This window comes from Streptopelia decaocto (genome assembly GCF_964273445.1).
Source record: "Streptopelia decaocto genome assembly, chromosome: 5".
Lineage (NCBI taxonomy): Eukaryota > Metazoa > Chordata > Aves > Columbiformes > Columbidae > Streptopelia > Streptopelia decaocto.
The window spans coordinates 61141301-61164957 of NC_138659.1; the positions used below are offsets into that span (position 1 = coordinate 61141301).

General features: G+C 42.2%; 1 protein-coding gene across 2 annotated transcripts in view; it reads right to left on the reverse strand.

Annotated features, from left to right (window-relative positions):
• The window catches only part of SORCS1 (sortilin related VPS10 domain containing receptor 1), a 286937-nt gene extending 277466 nt beyond the window's left edge, over nt 1-9471 (reverse strand). For both annotated transcript variants that reach the window (XM_082054531.1, XM_082054530.1), the window contains exon 1: nt 8391-9471. In XM_082054531.1, coding sequence (XP_081910657.1) covers nt 8391-9029 — 639 coding nt within the window. In that variant the 5' untranslated portion in view covers nt 9030-9471. The remainder of the gene's footprint in view (nt 1-8390) is intronic.
• Nucleotides 9472-23657: the final 14186 nt, after the last annotated feature.

Sequence of the window (23657 nt, forward strand, 5' to 3'; positions counted from 1 at the left end):
TCAATAGAAAGCAAATTAATTTTCCATATCCTATTATTTGCATATACAGCTTCATTTTTCACCATAAATATGATTTTTAACAGAGAAAATATATTTATACTTATATACAGGTAAATTCTTTAAAAAAAAAAAGTGCTTGAACATTCCTTCAAATATTCAGTGGAATTCACTTCTCCTACTTCTGTTTTCCGAGAATATTCAGTGAATGGTACTGGCAACATTCTTGGCCAAGGCAGTGAACTTTATGCTGTATCAAAAGGTTTATACTGACCCAGTCACACACACAAAAAGGGAGCATATGACCTCTTTCATCTACTAAAAATATATCTTGAATTTTAAATCAAAAAATTCCATGCAAAGTCTATTCCAAATGGCTAAATTCTGTCTATTTGCACATTACCAAGGAATTTCCCACTGACTTCAGAATGAGGAACTTAATGATTACTTCACACCCCGAAAAATCGCACCTGAGAAAATCGCATATTGAGCAGGGGCAATTTACTAAGAGAAAAACAAGCCTACGTTTGTTATATAAAATATTTCCCTTGCATTATTTTCTCAACCTTAAATGTAGTGGGGGAAGTGAGAATGAGGGAGGAAGAAAAAACATTTGGGGGAAGACAGGGGATGTCTCTGTTGGGTTATTTAAACAGCCTGAGATTTTATGAAGTGCCTTTCACCTCCTCCTGAAGACCTCCATGAAAATGATCTGCAAGAGCTTATGGCACTGCTGTCCTTAAATAATCATCAGCAAAGGTGACATAAAACCTAATACAAATAGAATGTAAGCACTGACACTGAGTTGGGACCTGGTATTGCAAGGGAACAAGAGCTTCCCATGTGTAGCTCAACACTTTCTACCCAAAGAAACACAGCCTTCCCATGACTTGAGAAAGGTTTGCCTTGAAGTGCCAACTGCGAATCATCCCCTTCCATCTCCTTTCCTTCATCTTTTGATTTAACGTATTTGTGCAAAGCATGGAAGATTCTGCAAATGGGCTCTTAAGTTCCAAAGAGCAGCAAGAAGCGATACACAGGGCATGGGGGACATATTCCTGGTGGCAGTCTGAAAACTGTCTTGATGAATGAATTTCAGACACCCTCTCTAAACACCAGCCATAGCTTTATATACTAGTTGCACTTCAGTATTTTTGCCAGCTCAGACAGTTCAAGAGTATCTTCTCTACCTTGCTGCTTCTGCATTAGAGAATGTAATAGCATGGGGGGAGAGGGGGAAAGCTTTTTTAAAAAATTATTTTTATTTTTAATGAGGTCAGTCCCTCTGTGGGTGAAGGTGGGTGGTGTTTGCTGGTATCACATAATTTGCTGCCTTATGTACACTTTGTGCTCTCCTCAACCTGCCCTGAAGTTCCTCGGCCACATTTACCAGAAGCACAGCATGGGTCAATCCCTCCATCCCGCCCTAGCCCCTCACTTGAGGTGTGTTTCATCTCATCTGGGCTATCTCAGAGCTTTCTCTCCAGGAAAAGAGAAATCACAAGGCCTGTGACTCCCTTCACTTTCCTGCCCCTGCAGGAACAGTGCTGCCCCTAACCACAGCACAGGGGGGGCACTAGAGGCCCTGTCCCAACACAGGCTGCTCATGGCAGGGATGCTTGGCATTGACATCCCTCCACAGCAGCAGAAACAGGTCCCATTTCCCACCCTCTTCACCCCCCACACCCCCCCCCCCCACCCCAATCTCCATCTCTTTTCTCAGCCTTCTCCTCCCCACTCACCACATGTCAGGGGCACCTCAGCACAGCCTGTCCTGAGCATGTCCCTGGCATGGCAGCACATGGGGAAGAAGTTCAGAGGCAGCTTTGAGTGCTGGTGTGGCATCATGGGAGAACATCGCTCCCCTATTTAGAGACACAATATGAGGTTAAATGAAGATCTTGGAGACCCTCTAAAAGAAAGGAATTACATTTTAGGACATATCCTAAAATATTCTGTTCCTTCTCAAAGTACTTTCCTTTTATGTTCCCCAAGGAAAGAAAGTGCAGTATCAAGTAAAAGTGTTATTGTGTTACCAGCACCGAGAATTAGGGATTAAGGGCTCTCATGTTAACTGCTGTTTGATTTAAGAGACAGCCAAAAAAATAGCTAGTGGCACAAAAATCATTTTACTGCATCAACTTTTATGTGCATTTAAAATTCCAAAATAATTAGTCCATCACCCAATGCTGCCATTTGAATTGGAACTGAGGCCCATTTTCATTTAACATAGAAATGTCAATTAGAGCTGCGGGAGTCATTGATTTTTTGGTTTGCTGGCCAGATATAAAAAAAGAAAATGAGAGAAAGGAAATGCCTTGTGTCAGTCTGATTTTTTTTGTCCTCCTATGAAACAAAAACCTGAATGTAGGTTTGGTTCTGGCTGAACATGATCCAGTACACACAGCATTCAAGGTAATATCAGTTGCCCACATACAGGCAAATCTAGTTTGAGATGCTCTAACATTCCCAGGCTTGGGTGTCAGGTAGGGTGCAGGATCCACAGGATACCTTTGCCTTGTGAAGCAGCAGCTAGAGGCAATACCATATCACTAGATGCCTCTGTGTGAGACACTGAATCAAGGTTTTTGTGTCACAGGATCATTTTTAAATATAGAATAAAAGAACTGGAAATCCATTCAAAAAATACTCTCATGAAACAAAACAATGAAAAAAATGTTACATTTAAACTTTCAAGATTTTGGCTTGTTCAAGGCTGTTTTGCAGGTGCCTTGGGATCAGAAGGAAATCAAATTAAATGCTCTGGCCAAGCTACAACAGTATTTCTAGGAGAAGAGGTCTTTGATGGGCCAGTTTCACCGGCCTTGCACAACATGAGGGTTGTACTGAATCTGGCATAATAAGAAAGGCCCAGAGGACACAAGGTCCAAGACCAATGCTGGTCTTGCAGCCCTTCATATGTAGAGCTGTATCACAACAGGAGGGGTCAGAATGGTCTCTAACCTCTCCAGAATGAGTTGAAGACTTCTGACCTCCTTGCTTCCCCCTCTGGACAAACCTCATCATGATTGCCAGGTCAGATAAATACAAAACTTTACTTAAAGTTAGGAGGAGAGGGAGAAAACCCTTTTCTACCATGAAGTACAGTATTAAGGAGATTGAAATCTATAACCCTTTTGCTTTATACAGTTTGTAGCCTCCTAATATTGTATCGATGCCAGTTGCAACTGTCAGAGCTCTTCCATTATTCTCCTTGATCTCACCTCATGATGGGATTTGCATATCTCACCTGTCAGTCCATACGGAAGCTACTCACCATCTCCCAAACACTTTCACAGAGACCAGATTCATACAATGATAAGCTTTTCTTCTCGTCTTCATGGATTCTCTTTCACCTACTGCTTTCCCTCAGTTCACGGCTATTCTTATTAACAGATTCCCACACCTCTTGTGTTCTGTATATGGGGAGCAAACAAACAAACAAACAAAACATAAAACCCACAAAAACAAACAAACAAACAAACAAACAAAAAACCCTCAAAACTTTCTGGTTAAAGAAATAAAGTCCTACTCAAAGTTACAGGAAATTTTCCAGGGTTTTCTCTCACTGAAGGCTTGTTTTTAAGTAGACTTCATAAATACTTGACATCCATTTTACATATGATCTACACAGTAGCAAATCTAGTTCAGAACACCAAAATCTGAAACAGGGGACTTTTAGCAATACTTTAATTTGGCCTGATTTTTTCTGGTTTAAATCCCTATTTTTGTTTCCTCACTTTTTATCCAGCCCTTCCTAAATATATTCTCATTAGCTCTAGCAAGAGATTAGCCTGAAACAGTCTCAGCATCTGGTGCATTATACTATTAATACTATTATATATTGTTGTAATATGTAAGAAATACCTACTACATCTCACTGAAGCATTTTAATGCAGGCATCTTTCTCAGATGAATCTTTCTTGGGACCCATTTCTTGCACCCTAGGAACCAATCTAAATGCAAAGTGACTGACAGAGGGGTCATTCTTCACTGTGGGTCTCACCACGCAGCTGGCTCTGGGCTCCACAGATATATTCATATACTTAAAACTCCTCCTTTATAATAATGTAATTGCCATGGGATGAAGGGATCAATGGGCTGTCACAGTGTCATACAATGTAGTGCCAGTCAGTCGTGGGATGACGTTTACAGATTCTACATCCGTGCCTTGTAGTTTTACACTCTGCCAGTGAGAGAAGGGCAGAGGGTACCAAATACAGCCTGTTGCATGAGTACAGCATCTGAGCAAAGAAGATTCAGAGTGAGATGATGTGAAAAGTGACATTTTGATCGTTATCCTGCATTCTGGTCTGAACAGAATACTGGCAATTTAAGATACTTTTACCATGCCTTTACTGTCTCCCTTGTAAAAGGGAATATATTTGTTATCATCTGCATGGGATTTTGTTCATATAAAGCAAAAAGCTGATTCAAATTCAAGCTCTTGGGAGCCTGACTCCTAGAAATTCACAGTTCACTTTCCACAGTCTGTCTTACAAGTGGATACTGAAAGAACAGTGCTTGCTTGATTTAGCAAACCAGAGGCTGAAAGGGAATATGATCACTGCCTGTAAAATAATTTCAGGGGGCATAAGTGCCAGGGAGAGAAAATAACTTCAATTAAAAAGCATATGCACAAACCAAAAAAAAAAATCTAAATTGCCCAATGGCAACGTTAGAAAAGAAACATGAAGAATAAAGCTTGGAACAGCTACCCAGAAAGAAAGAAGGCAATAGGAGGGTTGGTTTAAAGAAACCTGTTTTCAAGATGCAGTTTGATCAGTTTATGGCTATATGGTGCAATACCTGTTGTAGCCCTGCACTTTCTTTAAGATCCTAATTTATAAAGTAGGTTGGAACACTTCAGCTGAAAATCCAACAACAGGTTATTCACAATTACTTTGCCCAGGAGGAAGTACAGTGCATTGGAAATACAGAGGTGCTTTGTTATTCTGCCTTACCTGTGCCCAGTTTGTCCTGTCAATAACATCAAGTAAAACATTCCAATTCCTGATGTAGAGTCTCATCTTGTCTAAAATCTCTCCCATAAGAGACCTAACTCTTCCCTGTTGTCTAGTGTAATCACCTGACAACAGCAATGATGACCTTGCAGGATGTATCCTGCACCGGACCCATCAGCTGTATTGATTTTCTACTGTGGATGGAATATAAAACCTGTCTAGCCATGGTTGTTTTGCATGTGGTCCAGACTTCATCTCCATCAGTCTGTTGAGGATCTTCTGCTGTGGAGGACCTAGGAGAATCTCAGCTTTGTCTTTCCAGCCATGTAAATCATAGAAGTTTGAAACAGATATTTAAAGGTACCATGACCACATTAAATCCAGCCCCCAGGAGTACAGCAAGGTACATGCTCAAATTCTTTGCTAAACACTCTGAGATCTAAACCAACGTCCAGCCCAGGAGAACACTCAGTACAGAGCAAGGTGAAGGTAAACTGCCTTATGAAGTGAATGTGAAACCTATGCTGCATTCCTTCAGAGCACTTCTCTGGGGAACTCCTGCTGAGTCCACCAGTGAAAAAGCCAAGGTAGAAAGGAGGGATTAGTGCACATGTGAGGTATGTACCTACAGATGTGACCTGGGCACACTCCAAATGTCCAGCTACAGATATTGTACTGGAGGGTAGGCTGTCCAGGGAGTATCTAAAGTCACTGATGGGTCAAAATAATTGCTGATGTAAGACAATTTATGCTGGTGGAATTACACCCAGATGACTTGGACTACTATTTATTATTCTTATTGTACCTGTGACCAAGCACACAGTGAGTTCATCCTCAGAGCAGAATACCATCAGTTAGGTGGTGTACACACTCAACATGAAATCACAGTCAAGCCCAAAAGAAGCTGCAAACACCAAGAACAATCCCTAACAGAAATCAGGAGTCCTTTCAGGAGTCCCTTCTCCTCCATTAGAAGCATTGCAATTGTATTCAAACCACTACCAGGATAAGGATATAGGGAACCACACCAAAGCTGGCAGAATTAGGTACATTACAATAGAAAACCTTGTTGGTGACAGTGCTTTAATTTTCTGGCTTTTCTATCTAAAGGGTTCTCCAATGTTTTGAGCTTTGTTTTGGATTTTTCCCATACTCACACAGATGCTGGAAACCATTATCATCTTCATAGTGCCCCTATGCCTGGGTGAAAGGCAAAAGCTGTTTAACAGCAGCACTTACAGAGTGCATTAGACTGCAAATGTGAAGAGGTGTGTTGCATCCCCCTGTCACAGCAGGGAAACGCAGGCAGGGAAGCGGCAGCTGCCGCTGCTGGAGTGCAGCCAGGGCACCAGGGTTACACAGCATCCCTCACAAGCAGCACCATGGGATCCTCTGCAACCCCCACACAGGCAGGAACAACATACATTGTACCCTACAGGAAGCATTTCTTCACAGATGAGTGCCCAAAATCTCCACAGAGAGACACTGGGTCAGTGCCACTCTGGGCTACCTACTGAATACGCATCATTGCTTCAGCTGGGCCCAGACAAGCCTGTAGTGTATCCACGTCCTGCTAGGACCAAATTTCATTTACTGTTGTGAGGGGGCTGCAATCACAGCACAGGTTAACACAGCACTGACAGAGCCCCAAGGAGCAAGGTGGAAACATAATCTCCCCATACGCAATGCAATCCGCAGATCTTTGGGGAGGACAGCTCCCTGAAAACATTTGTATATAAAGACATGCAGAAAGTAAATCAGTCCCTAGCATTAACAGTCCATACCACCACAGTGGGCAGAAACATGTATACATATATGTGTATACCTAAGCACATGTATTACAAAACACACACATAATAGCAGTATATCTGTCTTAATATATCTACAGATTAAACATAATTGCAGTGACAGACCAGGAAAACTGATGCCTGCTAGATGACTTTTTATACCAGAAGCTTTTTCTTAGCATATGGGTCACTTTAAACCAGTGTCGGCCTCAATTCTATTTGTATGAACAGACCTGAGCTCCTACAAGGCAGCTTCTGTTCGCACAACTACATAAGAGACAGGTTGAGTTGTGAAGAAAGAGGAAAGTCCTTCAAAACGGAGATGACAAGTATTATTCTGTCAATTCATTGATTAAAAAGCTCCTGATGAGACCATAAAACCATGTCCCAATTAACTAGGGCTGAACCCTACAGTGAGGTGCTTACAACATCCGCTGTAATTCTAAATTGGGTGACTGTGATATACCTCAATACAATCTATACTGAAAGGAATTCATGATAATTAGACTATTATTTCAAAATGTTACCAGGCTCTTAGTACTAAAAGCTGAAAGAGAGGCCAAGGATTTATGCCAAGCAACCAGAAACCTTCTGGCATTATAGCTGCAGGCACCTTAGAGGAGAAAAGCCCGAGTCTCAGTTTCTCCTGGGAAGTTGTACAGGCAACAGCTATGTCTTGCCGGCAACTATCCCCTTCTCTCTTATTAGCATTCTGCTTGCTGTTTCTAGGATGCAAAGTGACAGAAGTTGGAGCATTCAGACAGCCAGATCCCCCCACCTCTGCTAGTCCACAGGCAAACTTAACGGCAGACAGAAAGCACACCCAGGCCTCAGCCCTGCGGCTCCAGGCTACCTCTGCAGCGGAGGCTGGAAAGATACAGAGCTCAAGTTAAGCTGGTAACTTTAATGCCATAGCTATTGCTCCAGACGGGAAACCAGTCCCCTGTTTCTGTGGCTGGTTTTGTTCTCATGTCAGAGCCCTTCTGCTGCTATTCACAAGGAAGCTTCAGGTTATGGGAAAGAGACAAGAACTGTCTCTTTTCAACACTCCAGCGACAAGAGGCAAAAGCAGCCTTATGCCCAGCACCTCGGCACTTTGGAGATGAAGTTCTGAAGTCCTCCAGCAACTCCCCATCAGCAGGGCCTGAGGACCGGCCCTTGGACTGACGTGGAGCCCCCAGGGCTGGGAGGAGGAGGAGCAGCACCAGAGGGGCTTTCCCAGGCCTTACTCCCAGCTTATCCTCCCAGGCTCCCTGCGGTGGTTACCCTGGGGAGAAGGATGGATGCGAGGATCCCCCCTAGACTGACCTTTTCCCTCCCCACAGTGTTTTATCCCTCTCTGCTCCCAGGGTGCGGGAGAAGGGGGTGGAGGGGGCTGTGCTCAGCGGTCGAGCGCCGGAAAGTTTTTTTGCTCCAGAAGAATGGCCCTTTTGAAGCACTTCTGCCCCACTGCACACTGCTAAGCGAAACCAATCCCCGGCGCCCGGAGGCACAAAATCCTCCCTCGAGGAAGAAAAACTCAGCATCCCACCCCCCCACACCCCCCTCCAAAAAAAAAGGAAAAAAAATACAAGAAAAAAAAAAAAGGAAACCAAGGACAAAAGCAAACCCTCCGCCCGCACCCCGCGGCGGCGGTACTCACGCTGCTGTTGTGCCCCGACCAGTGCACCATGGCTTGGTTGTGCGCCGAGTCGCCGGCGAGGGCGAAGGTGGTGCTGCCCAGCCGCAGCTCCTCCAGCCCGAAGCGGGCGGCGCCGGAGTCCCCCGGCTCCCGCCCCGCCGCGCCGCCCGGCCCCGCGGCGCCCCGTGGGCTGCGGCCCCGCCGCCGCCGGCCCGGTCCCGGCCGTGCGCCCGCAGGGGGGGACCCATGGCCCCGGAGAGGATGGTCCTCGGCAGGAGCCGCCGCCGCTCGGGGCCGACTCTTCCTGGTCACTTTCTCCAGCTGCCTCGTCAATTGCCGGGTCTCCCAGCCGCTGAATTTCTCTCCCGCGGAAGCAGGAGCGAGGGTCGCTGGCAGCCCGACATCCTCCGCCTCCATCCCGGCCCCTTGCCCTCTCTCACCTCCCTTCTCCCCGGGGAACCTCCTCTGCTCCTTTTCTCCTCTGTCGGTCCTCAAATGCATTAATCCCTGCTGCGGATGTTGCTGCTGCGGCTTCACCTGGGAATGGCAGTATCTGCAAGTTATTTCTGCACCGGTAAAGCCAAAAGTGAGGAGGAAAAGCCATGTCCAGTACAGAAGAGCAATGTGCCAGGCTGGATACCAGCCAGCAACTTTTTCCATCGCTGCTGACTGCTGATGAGTGCGAGGGAGCAAGAGCAGGAGCGAGAGAGCAGGAGCAGGAGAGCAGAGTGCTGCCGATTCACCCGCCGCGGGGTAAACACAGCGAGAACTCCATAAAGTTTCAGACTCTGCTGTTTTAGATGAAGCCGGGGGGTAGGGAAGATTGCTTTCTTTCCCCTTCCTTTTTTCCCCTTGTTTTCTTTTCCTTCTTTTGCACTTTTCCCCTCTTTTTTTTTCTTTTTTTTTTTTTTCCTTTTTTTTCCCCTGTCTCCCAAGATTGGCGTTGCTGATCAGGCTTTTGATGGAAGGCAAAGTCACAACCACACGGGGGAGGAGCTGAATTGAAATCAGAGAGAGAGGGAGAGAGAGAGGAGCAAATCCTGACTGGTGATTTCTCCCGGCTGCCTCTGTGGAAGTCTCAGCTCGCTCGTCTCCCTCTCGCTCTCTCTCTGCTCCCTCTCACTTCGCCGCTTCTGCATCACACTCCTCCCGTCAGGACGCCCTGCGTGTCTTTCGTGAGTGATTGGTTACTCATTCCCCCTCTCTCTCACGCATACACCACACACACCCACTCCAAGAAGGACTTACCCCAACTTTTAAACTCGCACCATCTGATTCTCTTGCTTCCCATCAGCTCAGATCTCTAAAATCTACTTCTGACACCCAAAATACTAAAGCCACTACATGGCGACTGGAAGCAAATGTGCAAACTGAAGGAGTAATACATACATGTAAGCACACATACATGTGTGTACAGTCTTTCCAGAAAAAATATTTTAATTCGATTAATTAAGTGGCCTTAAATGTCTGAGTAGACTCTGAAATGTCCCTTTCTTCCTCTCTTCCTGTGATTGATGGAAATGCACTAGAGTTGCTGGGAATAGGCACCTGTGCTCAACTACACTGAGGGAAATTCGTATTTCTGCCCCTCCATTTCCTTCTCTGCTTTTGCGTTGTTGTACCATCATTTACAGTAGCTGACAATGTTTAGATAAATCACTCAGGCACAGCGAAGATGTAATCCCATAAAATACTGATGGAGACAGGGACAAGCTTTTGGAAATGAAATGACAGCAGTTGTTGGTGGGAGAGGGGGAGAGATTCCCCACCATTGATCTATCAGCAGAAAAAACTCCTTTCTGCTCTAGCTGTCTCTCACATTTTCAGGACCACGAGTTTCTCACCCAGGAGCTGTGCTCCTCTCTCACTAGCTCTCTGCCCCAGGGATCAGCCACTAGTGGTGGCCAGAGGAGATCACCAAACCCTGATTGCAGAGGTTGCTCTCTGCTGGCCATGGGAGCTGCTGGTCCCTTCATGTGGGCAGCACCATCGGTCACTGCCCACGCAGCAGAGCAGGGGCCTGAGCTTTAAGAGGCACTTGCAAATGCCCACATGCCTTAAGACTGAAGAGAATTAAAGGCTCTTCCACTGGGATTTTATTCCATCCCCATCTGCTTGCTCTCACTCATTCCCATTTGATTTCCAGGAGAGTTTATTTTTTAATTAATGTTTTTAACATTTCCTTCCTGACATGGAAGATTTTATTGTATATTTTTGGTAGGACATTTCAGAAAGAGATTTACAGATTTATTCCACATTATTTTAGAGATTTCACTCAAATGCTCACTGGTGACATGTCTTGGGATATAAGCACAAGACCACAGGCAAAGGGGGACTTGCAGTAATAGAGGCTGGGCATAACTTCATGCTGCTTACAACAATGATGGATTGCTGGCAATGTAACCACCAGACCTCAGCTAAATCTACTGTAAAACAATTAACTGCATACCTGTTTCTGTACCTCCCAGCTAAATGGTTACTATTAGTTACAGTCTGTCAGTAATAATAATTAAGAGTTTGTACTTAAACAACTTTCCTTTACTAAGCCCAAAGCCTTTTAAAAAGGCCAGAGAATTTTACTCTTGTTGTATAAACAGGGGAAACTGAGTCACAGTGCAATCAGCAAAGCATCAAGGGTTCAAGATGGAGCTACCTTATTATTAACCCAATCCTTTGCTTTTTATACAACAGATTGACCAGATGGATCTATCCCAAAGGATGCACTGAAGAGTCGCATCTTTCCATGATAAGTCTCTTTAAGAGGCTTCAGTCTAAAGGGATGAAATTCAAAGAGATGAGTGGAAAGTCAGAAAAATAATTCAGAAGAAGGAAATTAATAAGCAGACAGAGGAAATTTCTCCTGGGATTGTAATAGAGATTTGCATGAGAATGAATGGCTATAGCTAATGAGAGAAACAATCTAGCTGTCTCATTTAGACAGATGATTATCTCTGTGTTGTGATGAGTGACCAGTGAGTGATATGGATGTTCCTGGTAAAGCACAACTTATACTCTGTGAATACACTACACCTGCAGAGCTCTGCAGCAAATGCACGTGAGAGTCAGTCATGGAGAGAAAATACTGGATCTGACCTGAGGGCCGCAGCCATATTTTCCAGCATAACCCTTGTTGTGGGTGGATATAAGACAGAGATGTACAGTACAACCCTTTCCCTGATCTCTATTTCCAAGAATCATCTGTTTAGGTGATTTCAGCATCAGAAACTTCACCTGATCCCTTATGTTTAATAGCTACGGATGGACCTGTCTTCCCTAATTTTGTCTAATCCTTATTTATACTCTTGGCATCTGAGGCATGCTGTGGTGGTCAATTTTACAACCTGATTATGTGTGCTTTTGAATACTCATGATCTGCACTTAACTGCGACATTCTAAATCGCCATAATCTAATCTTGTTGCTAGCCATCTTTCTGCCATAGATGATGTGATGATTGAGCTATCTGAGATAAGAAGCCAAGAGTCTTTGGCACAAAAGAATAATCCTCTTCCTTTTGATGTAAGGGATAGCTTTCTGAGTTGGGAGCTGCAGTAAGCCCAGATGCTGTCATTGGAGAGGGGCTAAATTTGTATACTCAGCCAGAAAGAAGCTTTGGTGTGTAGCAACCGAAACCCATGGCCTTGCTAACAAGAAAGGCTGCATTCATGGGTATCCTGACCTGGATCTACACCTGATCCGATATTTCAATAGCACAGACTACACCACATGTCCAGTTCCAATCTCTGATGAGAATGTGTTTTCCATCAGACCTGCTACACTACCCAATCAGGAGACTGCTCTGCTGTTTCACAAGGGCAATATTGCCTTGAGGGAGGATAAAAGGAGTGAGAACTGCAGGCTGTGGAAGAGGAGACAATCGTTGGCACTATCGTTGGCACTATAAAACATGATGCTATGAGGGCAAACGAAAAATGCAGGTCTCAGCTGGCCTCGTCTGTCTTTACCATGATGAGCAGAGGCAGGAGGTGAACCTTTTTGTCAGGGAGGAGCTACCACAAAGGCAAAGATCTGTACAGACATAAGAGGGTTTGAGGAGGCTGTCACTTTCAGGATCAGGAAGCACAAGCAGGAATCTAGTGAAGGGAGTAGATACCACTTCAGGGCAGCTGTTGCAGTGGAGCAAGCATCTTCCTAAGGATTTATATAGCCTGAAGAAGAGGAGCAGGAACAGAATGAAATGCAGATGACTACACAAATCTTCACTTGGGACTGGGCAGGTTCAGATATAGGGATCGGTCAAGGACATAAATCCTTGTGACAATGATTGCAAGAATCTGTCATCTGCAGGAATCCTTTCATCTGGAGTGTTTCACACTTGGAATCAGAGATGACTTGTGAAACTGTGGTCCTGAGATACTTCCTGGCTCCACAGGATTCCTGTCTTCTAAAACATGTCAGGCATTGTACCCTGCATGAGGGAAGCATCTCAAGGCCTGTGCCAACATTGCCTGCACTTTGGTGGGGTATAAAAGGAGAAAGAGGAATGACAGAGGATGTAGAGAAAGAAACAGAATTGGGTGGGCTTAACAAGCTGAGTTTTAAATATAGGGCAGGGGTATAATGTAGCCTGGTCTGTCTTGCACATGCACGTCTTTTAATCTAAGCAGTATAATCTTTGCCTAGTAAATATTTGTATAATCAGGATTTTGTGAATCCACACTCATTTTAAACCATCAGTTTTCCCTGTAAAGACTGTGTAATGAAGGGAGCGGAAGAAGAACACTATTCCATTGATTCCTATCAAGCCATGGTGAGTGATGAATACTGTAGTTTGACATTACACATAATTCCTCCAAAAGGAATCTCTGTTTGAAAAAAAAAATTACAAATCAGGATAAAACAGGGCTTGCTGAACTTTCCCTTAGGAAAAAAAAATGATGGTTCTCAACTGTAAATATCACAAAAAAGATTTTTTTTTTTCTGAATAGGTTCTGGATGCTTCATTCTTTAAATAAAATAGAGACTAATTATATACATCAAAATTACTGCTTCCAAGTGCTTCTTATTTCACTGAACAAATGGAAATTATTTACCTATATGGCTTGTTTTGTAGCAATATTGAGATAATTGTTACATAAGTATTATCAGAAATAAGCCCTAGGACCTCACATCAGGGCAATGCATTCAGCACACAAAAATTATCTATCTGAAAAAAATCTGGAACTGAAATAAAATCTGTATCTTCCTTCCACTGAATTTCATTTCCCTCACTTAGATTATTTTTGGAAAGGTGATTGAACTATTTATTTTTAACACTAATAATTCCTCTAAATTAATTATCATGAAAGCTCTCCTTTGTTATTCCAGACAATCAAGCCCCAAACCAGTGCCATCCCAAAATTAAGCTGCTGCAGCTTTTAACAGGGGCTCCCATTCATCTGCAAATGTGATGCGATTTTGCTTTAGTTGCCATAAATATTAACAGCAAGGGCTTTTTGTTCTTTTACTCCCTCTTGCTGCAGCCTGTTGCAAAGACTGAGGTTTAAAGTAACCTCAAATAATGCAAGACTTTGCTACTTTATAATTTAAAGAGCCATTTCACTTTTCTAAATCCTCAAATGGAGATTTCAGATAGCAATTTATCTGGCAAGGAGAGCTCGGTGGCAAGCAGATTTGATCAGGGTGATTGCCTCTAAGTGCAGGAGGGTACTCAGCACCCACAGTTGGTGTCAGTTTTCCTTAAAGTGATGTTTATACTGAAATACCTAGTGATGCTCATCAGCCAGCAGCTCTCTCTGGGGACAAGAGGAGTTGTCTGGATCTTTCTCCTCTGGAAAATCTCTCATGTTGGCTCCTCTATTTCACTTCCACTTCTGGATCCAAAGGGTTTTCACACCATCCTACCACAGACACCAAAGCTCACACTCATGGTGCAAGACTCATGGGTCCAGACCTCCTTCCCACTCTTCCAGCTGCAGAGACTTCCTGAGCCAGCTTTGCACAGTGATGTCAGGGATAAACCAAGGATGGATTTGCCATGGGAGAAAGGGAGTATGTGGACGTCCCCCCCTCCAAGATAAGCTTGTACTCCCAAACATGTGCATAAGCAACACTTGTGGCTGCACAACTACTAGACTCACGCATGACATTGAATCCAGCCCTCTTTGCCACTCTGCCTGTAAATCCCGGGATTTAATCCCACCTCTGCCATTTCTTCTCTATTGACATCTGCTTCTCTGTGCTGGCCTCACATATCACTGGTCCAGCGATCCTCTCCCTTTGTGATATGTAGGCATCAACCCATTCCAACCTGTGCTCCTAAGTACTGCTCCTCTGTCAGGGATTAGCATGGGATTTAGGAGCTGAAAACACCCCAGGCCACAGAAGACAGTCAATGAGAAAATTTTCTGCTTGAAATTCCCAGCTGACATTCTCTCTTGATCAGCTTTTGCAGCTTAAGAAACCTGGAAAACTGCCCTGAAAAGCTCATCTTAGCTTCTGCTGGGTTTCGTAGTTTAGTTGAGTGTAAAGTAGAACTGCAAGGACTGCACTTACATCAGGACTGCACATACCCAGCTAGTGCTCTGAGCTTGCAGCTAAGGAAAAAACTGAGCTGGAGCTCAGAGCTAGAATGAGCTTTATTATAACAACTTCTAAACTAGTAAACACTGGCGGAAGGAGGAAGCCTGAGGTCTATCTCGTAGTCAAGTCATTCACCACCACCAGGATGAATGATAACCACAGGGATGACCCAGCAATTGTCACATTTCATTCTGACTGTTTTAAAGCAACCCCATAATATCCAGAAGGTTTTTGCCATCAATAACTGAAATGTACATTGTAGACATTTCCAACTACAGGAAAAGCAAGAATGTAACCAGGAAAAATGAAAATTACTTTAGCAAAAGCAAATAATGCTTGACTGACCTGATTGTCTACTGTCACTAAATAGCTGACTATTGTAACACTGGCTCTCACAACAGTCTCATGGTTAACTAAGGAAGTATGGGCAGGTCAAAGCAATTGACAGAGGTTTGAAAGGTGTCTAGACCACTAGTTTCAGAGGTTGAGAATCAACTGACTGGAAAAAGTGTGGGGATTGGACTGGGTTCTTTCTTTGCAATCAAGGTTAACGGCGTATTCATCTGCCTTTGGCAAAGCATCATCAGGAAATCAGGAGAAACTATAATCTCCTTCTTAGCACTGCAGAGGCTGAACATGAAGCACTGTTTCTGGTGTGGGCCTCCAGTTCAAGCGGCACATGGAGAAACTGAGGAAGGTTACCAAGTGGAGGGCTACCCAGTTGGTGAGCATAAAACCTACAAGGAGAGGTTGAGAGCTGGGCTTGTTTAGCCTGGAGAAAGCTAAGAGGCAATCAAATATCAGCCTACAACTACTTGAGAGTGAGTTACAAAGATGAAGAAGACAAATCTTCTTCATTGTGACAGGTGTTAAAACAAAGAAAAGACAAAGTCAGTGTTTAAAACACTCAGACTGAAAATTAGGAAAAGCTCATCCAGAAAGATAGTGTCACTCCAGGACAAGTTCTTTAGATTGTGGAATCTCCTTCAGGAAGACAAAGCTACAGCCAACCTGATCTAGTAATGATGGCAGCCTGGCTTCAAGTGGGAGACTGGTCTCTCCTGATCAACGTTTCTTTGGATATTTGAATCTATGACACATGAAAAGCTCAAGGAGAAGACATGTCTACAGCTATAGGCAGGAATAAATCCGTCTCTCCCCAAGATAAAGCCAGTAACCTGTTCCAATGATGAATGATTCCGAGATTCATCATGAGTTTAGATATCATCTTAAAGTGAAATTCAGATTCCTCCAGAGACCAGTCCAGTTCTCCTTTCTTTAGGTGCTTGTATCCCCAGCATTAGTTTAACAAATCAGTGGGGATTCTTGGACAATTTCATCCTCTTGGGTCCCATCCCCCTTGTTGCCAAATCTTTGCAGAGTCCTACAGGACTCTCATCATTTATGTGAGAGGGGGTAAACTGGAGTTCAAGGTCTGATGTAGTGCTATTTCCAGTGGTGGTATGCATTGGAAAACAACAATCAGGGACTGTTGTGCTATAACATCCTAGATTTGACCACACTGAAAAACTTAGGCTTTACCTTTCTCTCTCTTGTTTTACTGGGCACCTATCTGTTATATATATGGCTCTCAGCATATTCTTTCTCTTCCTTGGGTGGAGATACAAACCTTCCTTTCAATGACAAACAGAGGGTCTTCGCATCTATTGAAAATCAGTTGCAAATTGCTTACTGTGTCCATTGAGCCATTTTCATTCCCTCATCTTCTAAGCCTTTCCAGTTCCTCAAGAGAACTATGGCCATGGGATGCCTCTGGTTGCCCTGTAACCTTGAAAATCTGCAATTTGAAGCAGACTGATCAAGTGCAGATATTAGTTTCCTGTGAACAATAAATACCACTCTGAGCATCTTCCATAGAGTCAGGATAATTCAGTAACATAAATTTTCCTAAAAGCCTAACAGGCATAAAAATAATTTGAATTTTGTCCCTTTTTCAGAGATTACTGAATTTCAGTCATCACTGGGGAATTTTGCCTGACATTCTATCAGCTTTGGGTTTATCTGTATCGACAGGGCAATAAAATTTCTTGTCTGTCATTCTACCACTGTCACCTTTGGCTTCTTCACTTGGTTGTGGAAGAATTTAATGGAGGAAAGAGAATAATGATGAAGAGAAAAAGATTACAAACTTAATGGACTGTGAATGCTGTTTATAGTTTGTCATTATTACAGATGGTGTTTTCTTGCTTGTGCACCTTGCTTGATTTCTCTTAGCCAGAAGTGTTGATAAAGTAGAAGTTCCAGGTACAGCTAAAGATAAAATTTCTACTAGAAGAAAGAGAAGATAAGAAAAAAAAATCCTACTTTTTAACTGAAAAAAAAAACCAACCAAAACCCAACCAAATCAAATAAAAAATCACACACACACACTCACACAACCACAAAACAAACAAACAAAAACAAAACAAAAACCCCACAACACCAAAAACAAACAAAAAATGAAGAATCAAACAAACAAACAAGATCTCTTGAGGCTAATTAAAAGTGCAAGCTTGCTCATTGACAGTATTTTGTTTCAGGATGGAAAAAATGACCAGGCAAAAACTTCTGTTAGGCAATTCTGTCCTGCTTCGCTGATGCATAATTTCTTAAGTCATGGTCAGAAATCCTTTTCTGGAGACAGGTGCAACACTCACACATCAACCAGGAGAGCTTTTCATACACACACTTCCACGGTACAAAATCAGGATAGATAGATCTGCCCATCAGTTAAAACTGGTTTTACTAACCCAACTCATTTCTGCCTAAAACAAGTTAGAGGATACTCACATGAATGTTTCTGCTATTTGACAACCGGTGTGATATTTTCCAATGCACATCCACATCCAAATATTACAATGCATAGGCAGAGATACCTTTCCCATTGGACAGCTCTTTGGAAGGTTCATGGTTTCCTACAATCCACCTGGCCAGAAACAAAGGCAGATGAAGAGAGGAAAATTTCCCCTGACCTTTTCTCCCTCCAGCCTGAGAGCTTCTTCAACAGCTGCTCAGACATGTGGCATCTATCTACTGTTTGGTTCTTGGTGGGACAAAGAGAAGTACCCCCTCTAATGAGGGCAGAAGAAGTAGTCATGAAGGATAGATAGCATGTCAGTCCCACATTTGGTGAGAAACTCCTGTATAAGAAGGAAGGAGAAGGAAGGATTTGCAGTGGGTAGTGGAAAATCAGAACAAAAAGGAAATCTCTATTTCTGTGTTGTCAATCTTTTCATTGAGAAACACATAGTAAATTTTGAGCTCCTGATGTCATGAGTTTATATGAGATTATCAAATAACTTCATTTGTTTTCTTAAGAAAAACAAACAAACAAAAACAAACTATAACAAAAAAACAACCAAAACAAAACAAAACAAACGAACAAAAAAAAGCAAACCGAACCAAACAAAAACCTAGTACTGGAGAACAGTATGAAGACAAGGCTTCTACTAGCTCCAAATCTAATCTGAATTGTTTCAACACAAGATACAAAGCCAAAGCAGTCAAATTTAAATATTCCATTTGAATACTTTGAAAATGAAGCGCTTCCTTTTTTTAAAATATATTCTGGACCTAATTTTGCCTGCTTGCAAGACTTTTAAAAATACATATATTTTACATATGTTTCTACATATATACAAACACATAAAAGGAAACACTTTTTTGAAAGCTGAAAAAAACTACTGCATTCAGCTCAAAATGAATATTTGATTTCTCTTTTGTGCCCTTTTAAAATTCAATTTGGTCAGGAAAATAAAAAAATCAGTGATTTGTATGGCTCCAATTATTTGAGATGTTTGCCAGAACACCTTGCAACATAAAAGAATTTCTTTCTGTAAATTTGGTACTGGGTTCATTTCTTGCCCAGAGCTCTTAGCAGTTTATCTGGGACATCAGTGGGAGTAGCACCTGGAAGATTAAGCTATATAAAGCTCATAAACAGATATTTGTGCCAGATAAACAGGACCCTGATAATGATAATTTATTTAAGGATTAAAGTTGATATTATGTATAATGGGACTCCATGAAATAATTTCAAAGTGAACTGAAATTATTTCAGTTTTCAATGAATCTCTTGCGGGTAAGAAAAGAAAGAAATCCCTTCATCTTCAGTGAAAATACTTCCTCATTGAAGAATCAGATTTATGAAATATGGGTGATGGAAAAACAATAACTTTGTTTGGTACACGTATACACACAGAAAAGTCAATAATAGCCCCAGCAGTGGAAGGAACTCGTAAGTGATGCCTCTGCTGATTCCATTGCAAGTATTCCCTGAGATTCCACATATTTGTGGGAGTGTTTGCATGTGGATGGCTCTGTGTGTTTAATATCTATTCTCATTTCAGGGAAGCATAGCAGGAAAACTCAATTTGGATGTATTTTCATTCAACTAATAGTAGTTCAGGGTTTGTGCTTCTCTTATGCCAAAACTGTGCTTGCCAAGGTTTGAAGCCCTCCAAATGCATGTTAGTCCAAGTCTGAATCACTCTTTCTCCTCTGTTTGAAACAATGTTTGTTCAAAAGATATTAAGTGTGCTTCACTTTACTCTTTGTTCAATCCAAAGTAATTTTTGACATTTTTATCAAGACTTCTTGATATCCTGTTTTAAAACAGTTTAAATTTTCCAGTCTGGCCAAGTCTCCATGTACATTTCATTTCATTTAAGTCCGATTACAATCGGTGGGAGTCTTTTCATTGATTTTAATGGAATTTGGATCAGGTTTGTTTGTAGCATAACTTACATATGTTTGCTGTCACAGAATAAGCCAGTTACCACAGCAGCAGTATCCAGGGAACTTTGGAGATCAATGAATAAATCCAGGATCTCAGACCTTGCTTAGGATGAACTTAAGCAAGTCCTGGCTTATTAGTGATGACTGCTCCATATAACACATCTTGAGCATCTGCCCCTTCACTGCAGTAAGCGCTTCTTTTCCGATTCATTCTCTCCCAGCAGTCAGCTCACTTTAATATTTAATATGGTTCCTCGGTCTCCTGTAAGATTCCCTAATCATGATCTCAGATCCTCATTGGCACACTCCAGGAATTTTGCTGCTTTAAACATCTGCTGAAGGACTCTTTGAGGTGCAAACTCAACATCTTTTATACAGTTTGGTTCTTTTGTTCAGTTTCCAAAAAAGGCAAAAATAAATAAATGAGGCATGGGGCCTGGACTGTTTTCCTGTATTGTTTTGTTTTATTTTGTTACATAGGTGCATCTCTCTGAACAATCTTATTTTGTCTCTGTTGCTGTTGTTTTTGCCAGGCAATGTAATTATCTTGATTGGTGGGTGGCCAACAAAGTTTTAATTAGATCCAGGGGGATTTGAGTAGGACTGTGTATTTAAAAAAAAAAAAAAAAAAAAAGCAAAACAATCTTGCTAGAATTAATGTTTGCTTATGTTGTGAGACATCTTCTGTGAAATATGACGTCACCTCTTCGCATTTCTATCTCTGTCCTCTCTTCTCCTGCTTTGCTCTGTCACTTGGTGAACAGGGAATGGTGAACTGGCATTAACACCCATGTACTGAGGTGGTGCTGCCAAGATGTTGGTGCTGCAAAATGTCCAGCAGCTCAGCCCTTGCCAAACAGAGCCATTGATCCTCCAGCTTGTGCCAGTTCAAAGGACCGTCAGATGCATATCCAGTTTTGTGGAATGGCTGACAAGTGATTTGGGGCAGGGGATTGGCAAGGACTACAGTGAGCAACGCTGAAGGCACCTGGGAGGTCTTTCTGGCTGGTTATAGTTATTAATTTTTGACTGGAAAAGGGTTGTTTTTATTTATCCGGTTGTCTAAAAATATCCCAGTAATGAATTAACCTGGATAGGGGGAGGGGGACAGAAAAACTCATATTGATTTTCTAAAAGCAGGCAGGAATGCTGTTATTTTCCAATTAATGTTCAGCATTAGAGACCAATCCAGCTGGAAAGAACCAGCGAAGCAATACCACGCTTTTTGCTTTCTGCACATTTTCTAGTGATATTTTTTCCTCATTTAGCTTCTTAAAAAAAGACCCTAAAAGCTACTTAGGCCATTTCTTTGGATTATGGGAATTAACTTGTCATGGACTTTACTGGCATGACTATGAAATATTCGTGGTGAGAATCCAACAGTTTATGCTGAAACAGAAGCCATGTTCATTCAATAAAGGCTGCACCTGCTCCAGTGCTGAAGGAAAGTGTGAGAGAGGAAAACCATCCGAATGCAGCACTGGTGATAAGGATGCTTCTCTATGAATCCTAGAGCAGGTCCAGGATTCTGATGGCACTGCTGATGACCTCTAATCTGATTCTGAGTCACCCTTTTCATTTCTCTTTTTTATTCTGCCTGTCACAACGTCCATGCCTCTTCCTTCTTATGGTTTAGCACACCTGAAGTTCACCAGATTCAATAGCAAACAACAAGTGAAAATGATACCATCACATCCAGCCACCTTCAAGTCCCCCCTAGTGACCACTGGCTGAATGGCTTCATTGGAGTGATGTGACCAGGAGAAGCCTCCAGCACAAATCCAACAGGCAGCTCAAGTTGATGCCACTGACTCTCCTATGAGACTCAACAAGCATTAGATCCTGCAGCTTATGCTATGCGCCTGCAGCAATGAGCACTGATAACAGGAAAGCTGATAGGAAGCAGAGGAATTACCACATTTCTGAGTAAATATGCGCACACACAGGTAAACATACATTCACATAAATTGAGATCCTTATTTTTTGACAGGTTTCTGAGGTTTTATCTGAGTTTTCAAGCCCCCTAAGCTTTCTGAATTTTTATTTTTCTCTTTTGCACATTGCATTTTTCAAATTATTAACTTGTGCTGGGGTGAACTCTGCTGAGCTCAAGCAACAGCAGGGCTTGGCTGGGCAGCAGCATTCACTGTATTTCCATATGATTTGCCCCTCTCCTTCCAAATGCTCAGGGAATTTGTCTGTAGAAAGTTCACATTGTGACTTTCCCCTGTATACAAGTTATGACAAAAGGTGTCAAAACTGAATCCTGCTCCTGTCCATCCTGGACTTGGCAAAGCTTACGGAAAGCCACAAGCACCCTTTACTGTTGCACAGAGGTGGAAATTTTGCCAGATACTTCTCAACAGTTTTGCATAAATTTCAATATATATGTTCTTATTTAGCAAATATTTATTTAGCTATCACTGCAGTTTTCCTTTAAGGGCCTAGCAAGGGCCCAGGGAGAGTGAAAAATACACCAGACTCTGCTGAGAAATTATACGCCCTGCAGTCATACTGTGTATTTAGATTCTGGAGACAAATTTTAGGGCCTGGATTTATTTATAGTGTTTAATAGATGCTTTGATAATTATGTGCATGGGAATGGAAAACAAATTCTCCAGATTAAAAAGCATAAAGAAAGCTTGTTTGGATTAGCATGATCAACTGAAAGCATCAATTTGATTCTTGGTATATATATAATTTACTGAGCTGCAAAATAAACATACTCTACTGTTCCTCTGCTGAAGGCTCCAGCCATAAATATTTCATTACTTTAAAAATGTATTGCTATTAGATAGGTCTTTTAGTATTCAGCAGAATCAAGTTTTAAGTAATAAAATAAAATTGTTTCTATTTCCTGAAGGACCTTTTTTAAGCATACTATTTCAGCTCAGTGAAAATTGTTCTGCCACCTGTTGGGTGCTGGCAGAATCGTCCCACAAACAAGTGGGGATTTTTATCAGCTTTGAAGGCATAAATAAATTCCTGCTCTCACAAATGTGGGGATAATTACATCATGTCCTGGTCTGTGTCACCCTCTACTGCTACTAACTTCATCAGCTCTGAGGAAAATGGATCTGCTTCCTGGATTATGCAAGGGAACGAAGACTGTACGAGGAAAAGAGAAAGTTAATCAGGCAAACAGAAACATCCACTAAAGGAGAGAGAGGCAGAGGGCAAACTCTCTCTTCTCATAAAATCCACGAAAATATTCACAAGCAGCTAGGAAATAAATAAAGAAGCCACCACCTCATCACAAAGGCTGGGGGTTGTCACAGCACGAAGGTCCCACAGGACCATTATAGAAAGACAGGCAGTGACCTAGTGACACCATCGCTATAGCTTTTCTTTGCACAACTAGGACACTTCTGGTATTTTCCTGCCTTTACTTGAAGTGGCCCCAAAACATGCTTTTGCAGAGGATTTCAGGATGGCTTATTCCTGAATTTGGGGGAAAAAAAATATATATGTATATACATATGAAATTCGTCAGTGTTTTTCCTCTCTTGGAATGCTTTCCAGGGAAAAAACAAATATCTGGGGATTTTGTGGAATGATTTGATAGTGTTGAGGTGTCTCTATTCAGGAATTGATGGGTTTTGCTGTTCAAAAATCTGACATCTTAAACATAGGATTAAATGTGGGTACATAGATACATGGGAAGATTTTTCTGCTGTATGTGATGTACCGAGGCCACAAACGATCAAAAATCTGGAAGGAAGTAATTTGTTGCCCATGTGCCACTTTGGCACTGGGTAAACTCTGTGACTTCTCAAGAAGAGCTCCCCAGAAATCAAACAGTGTACCTGAACATCATGAAGTACCTTTTTTTCCAATTTATCATCGTGCTTCTTGAAATCCTTAAGGACTCACAGACTGAGCACTGAGTAAAGACCACAGTCCCGTCCCATAAAAAGTTGTAGTCCAAGTTATCAAAGCATTAACAGACATTAGCCTACACATGGAGGAGTTGAAAGGTGTGCAACATTAAATCAATATATATTATATGT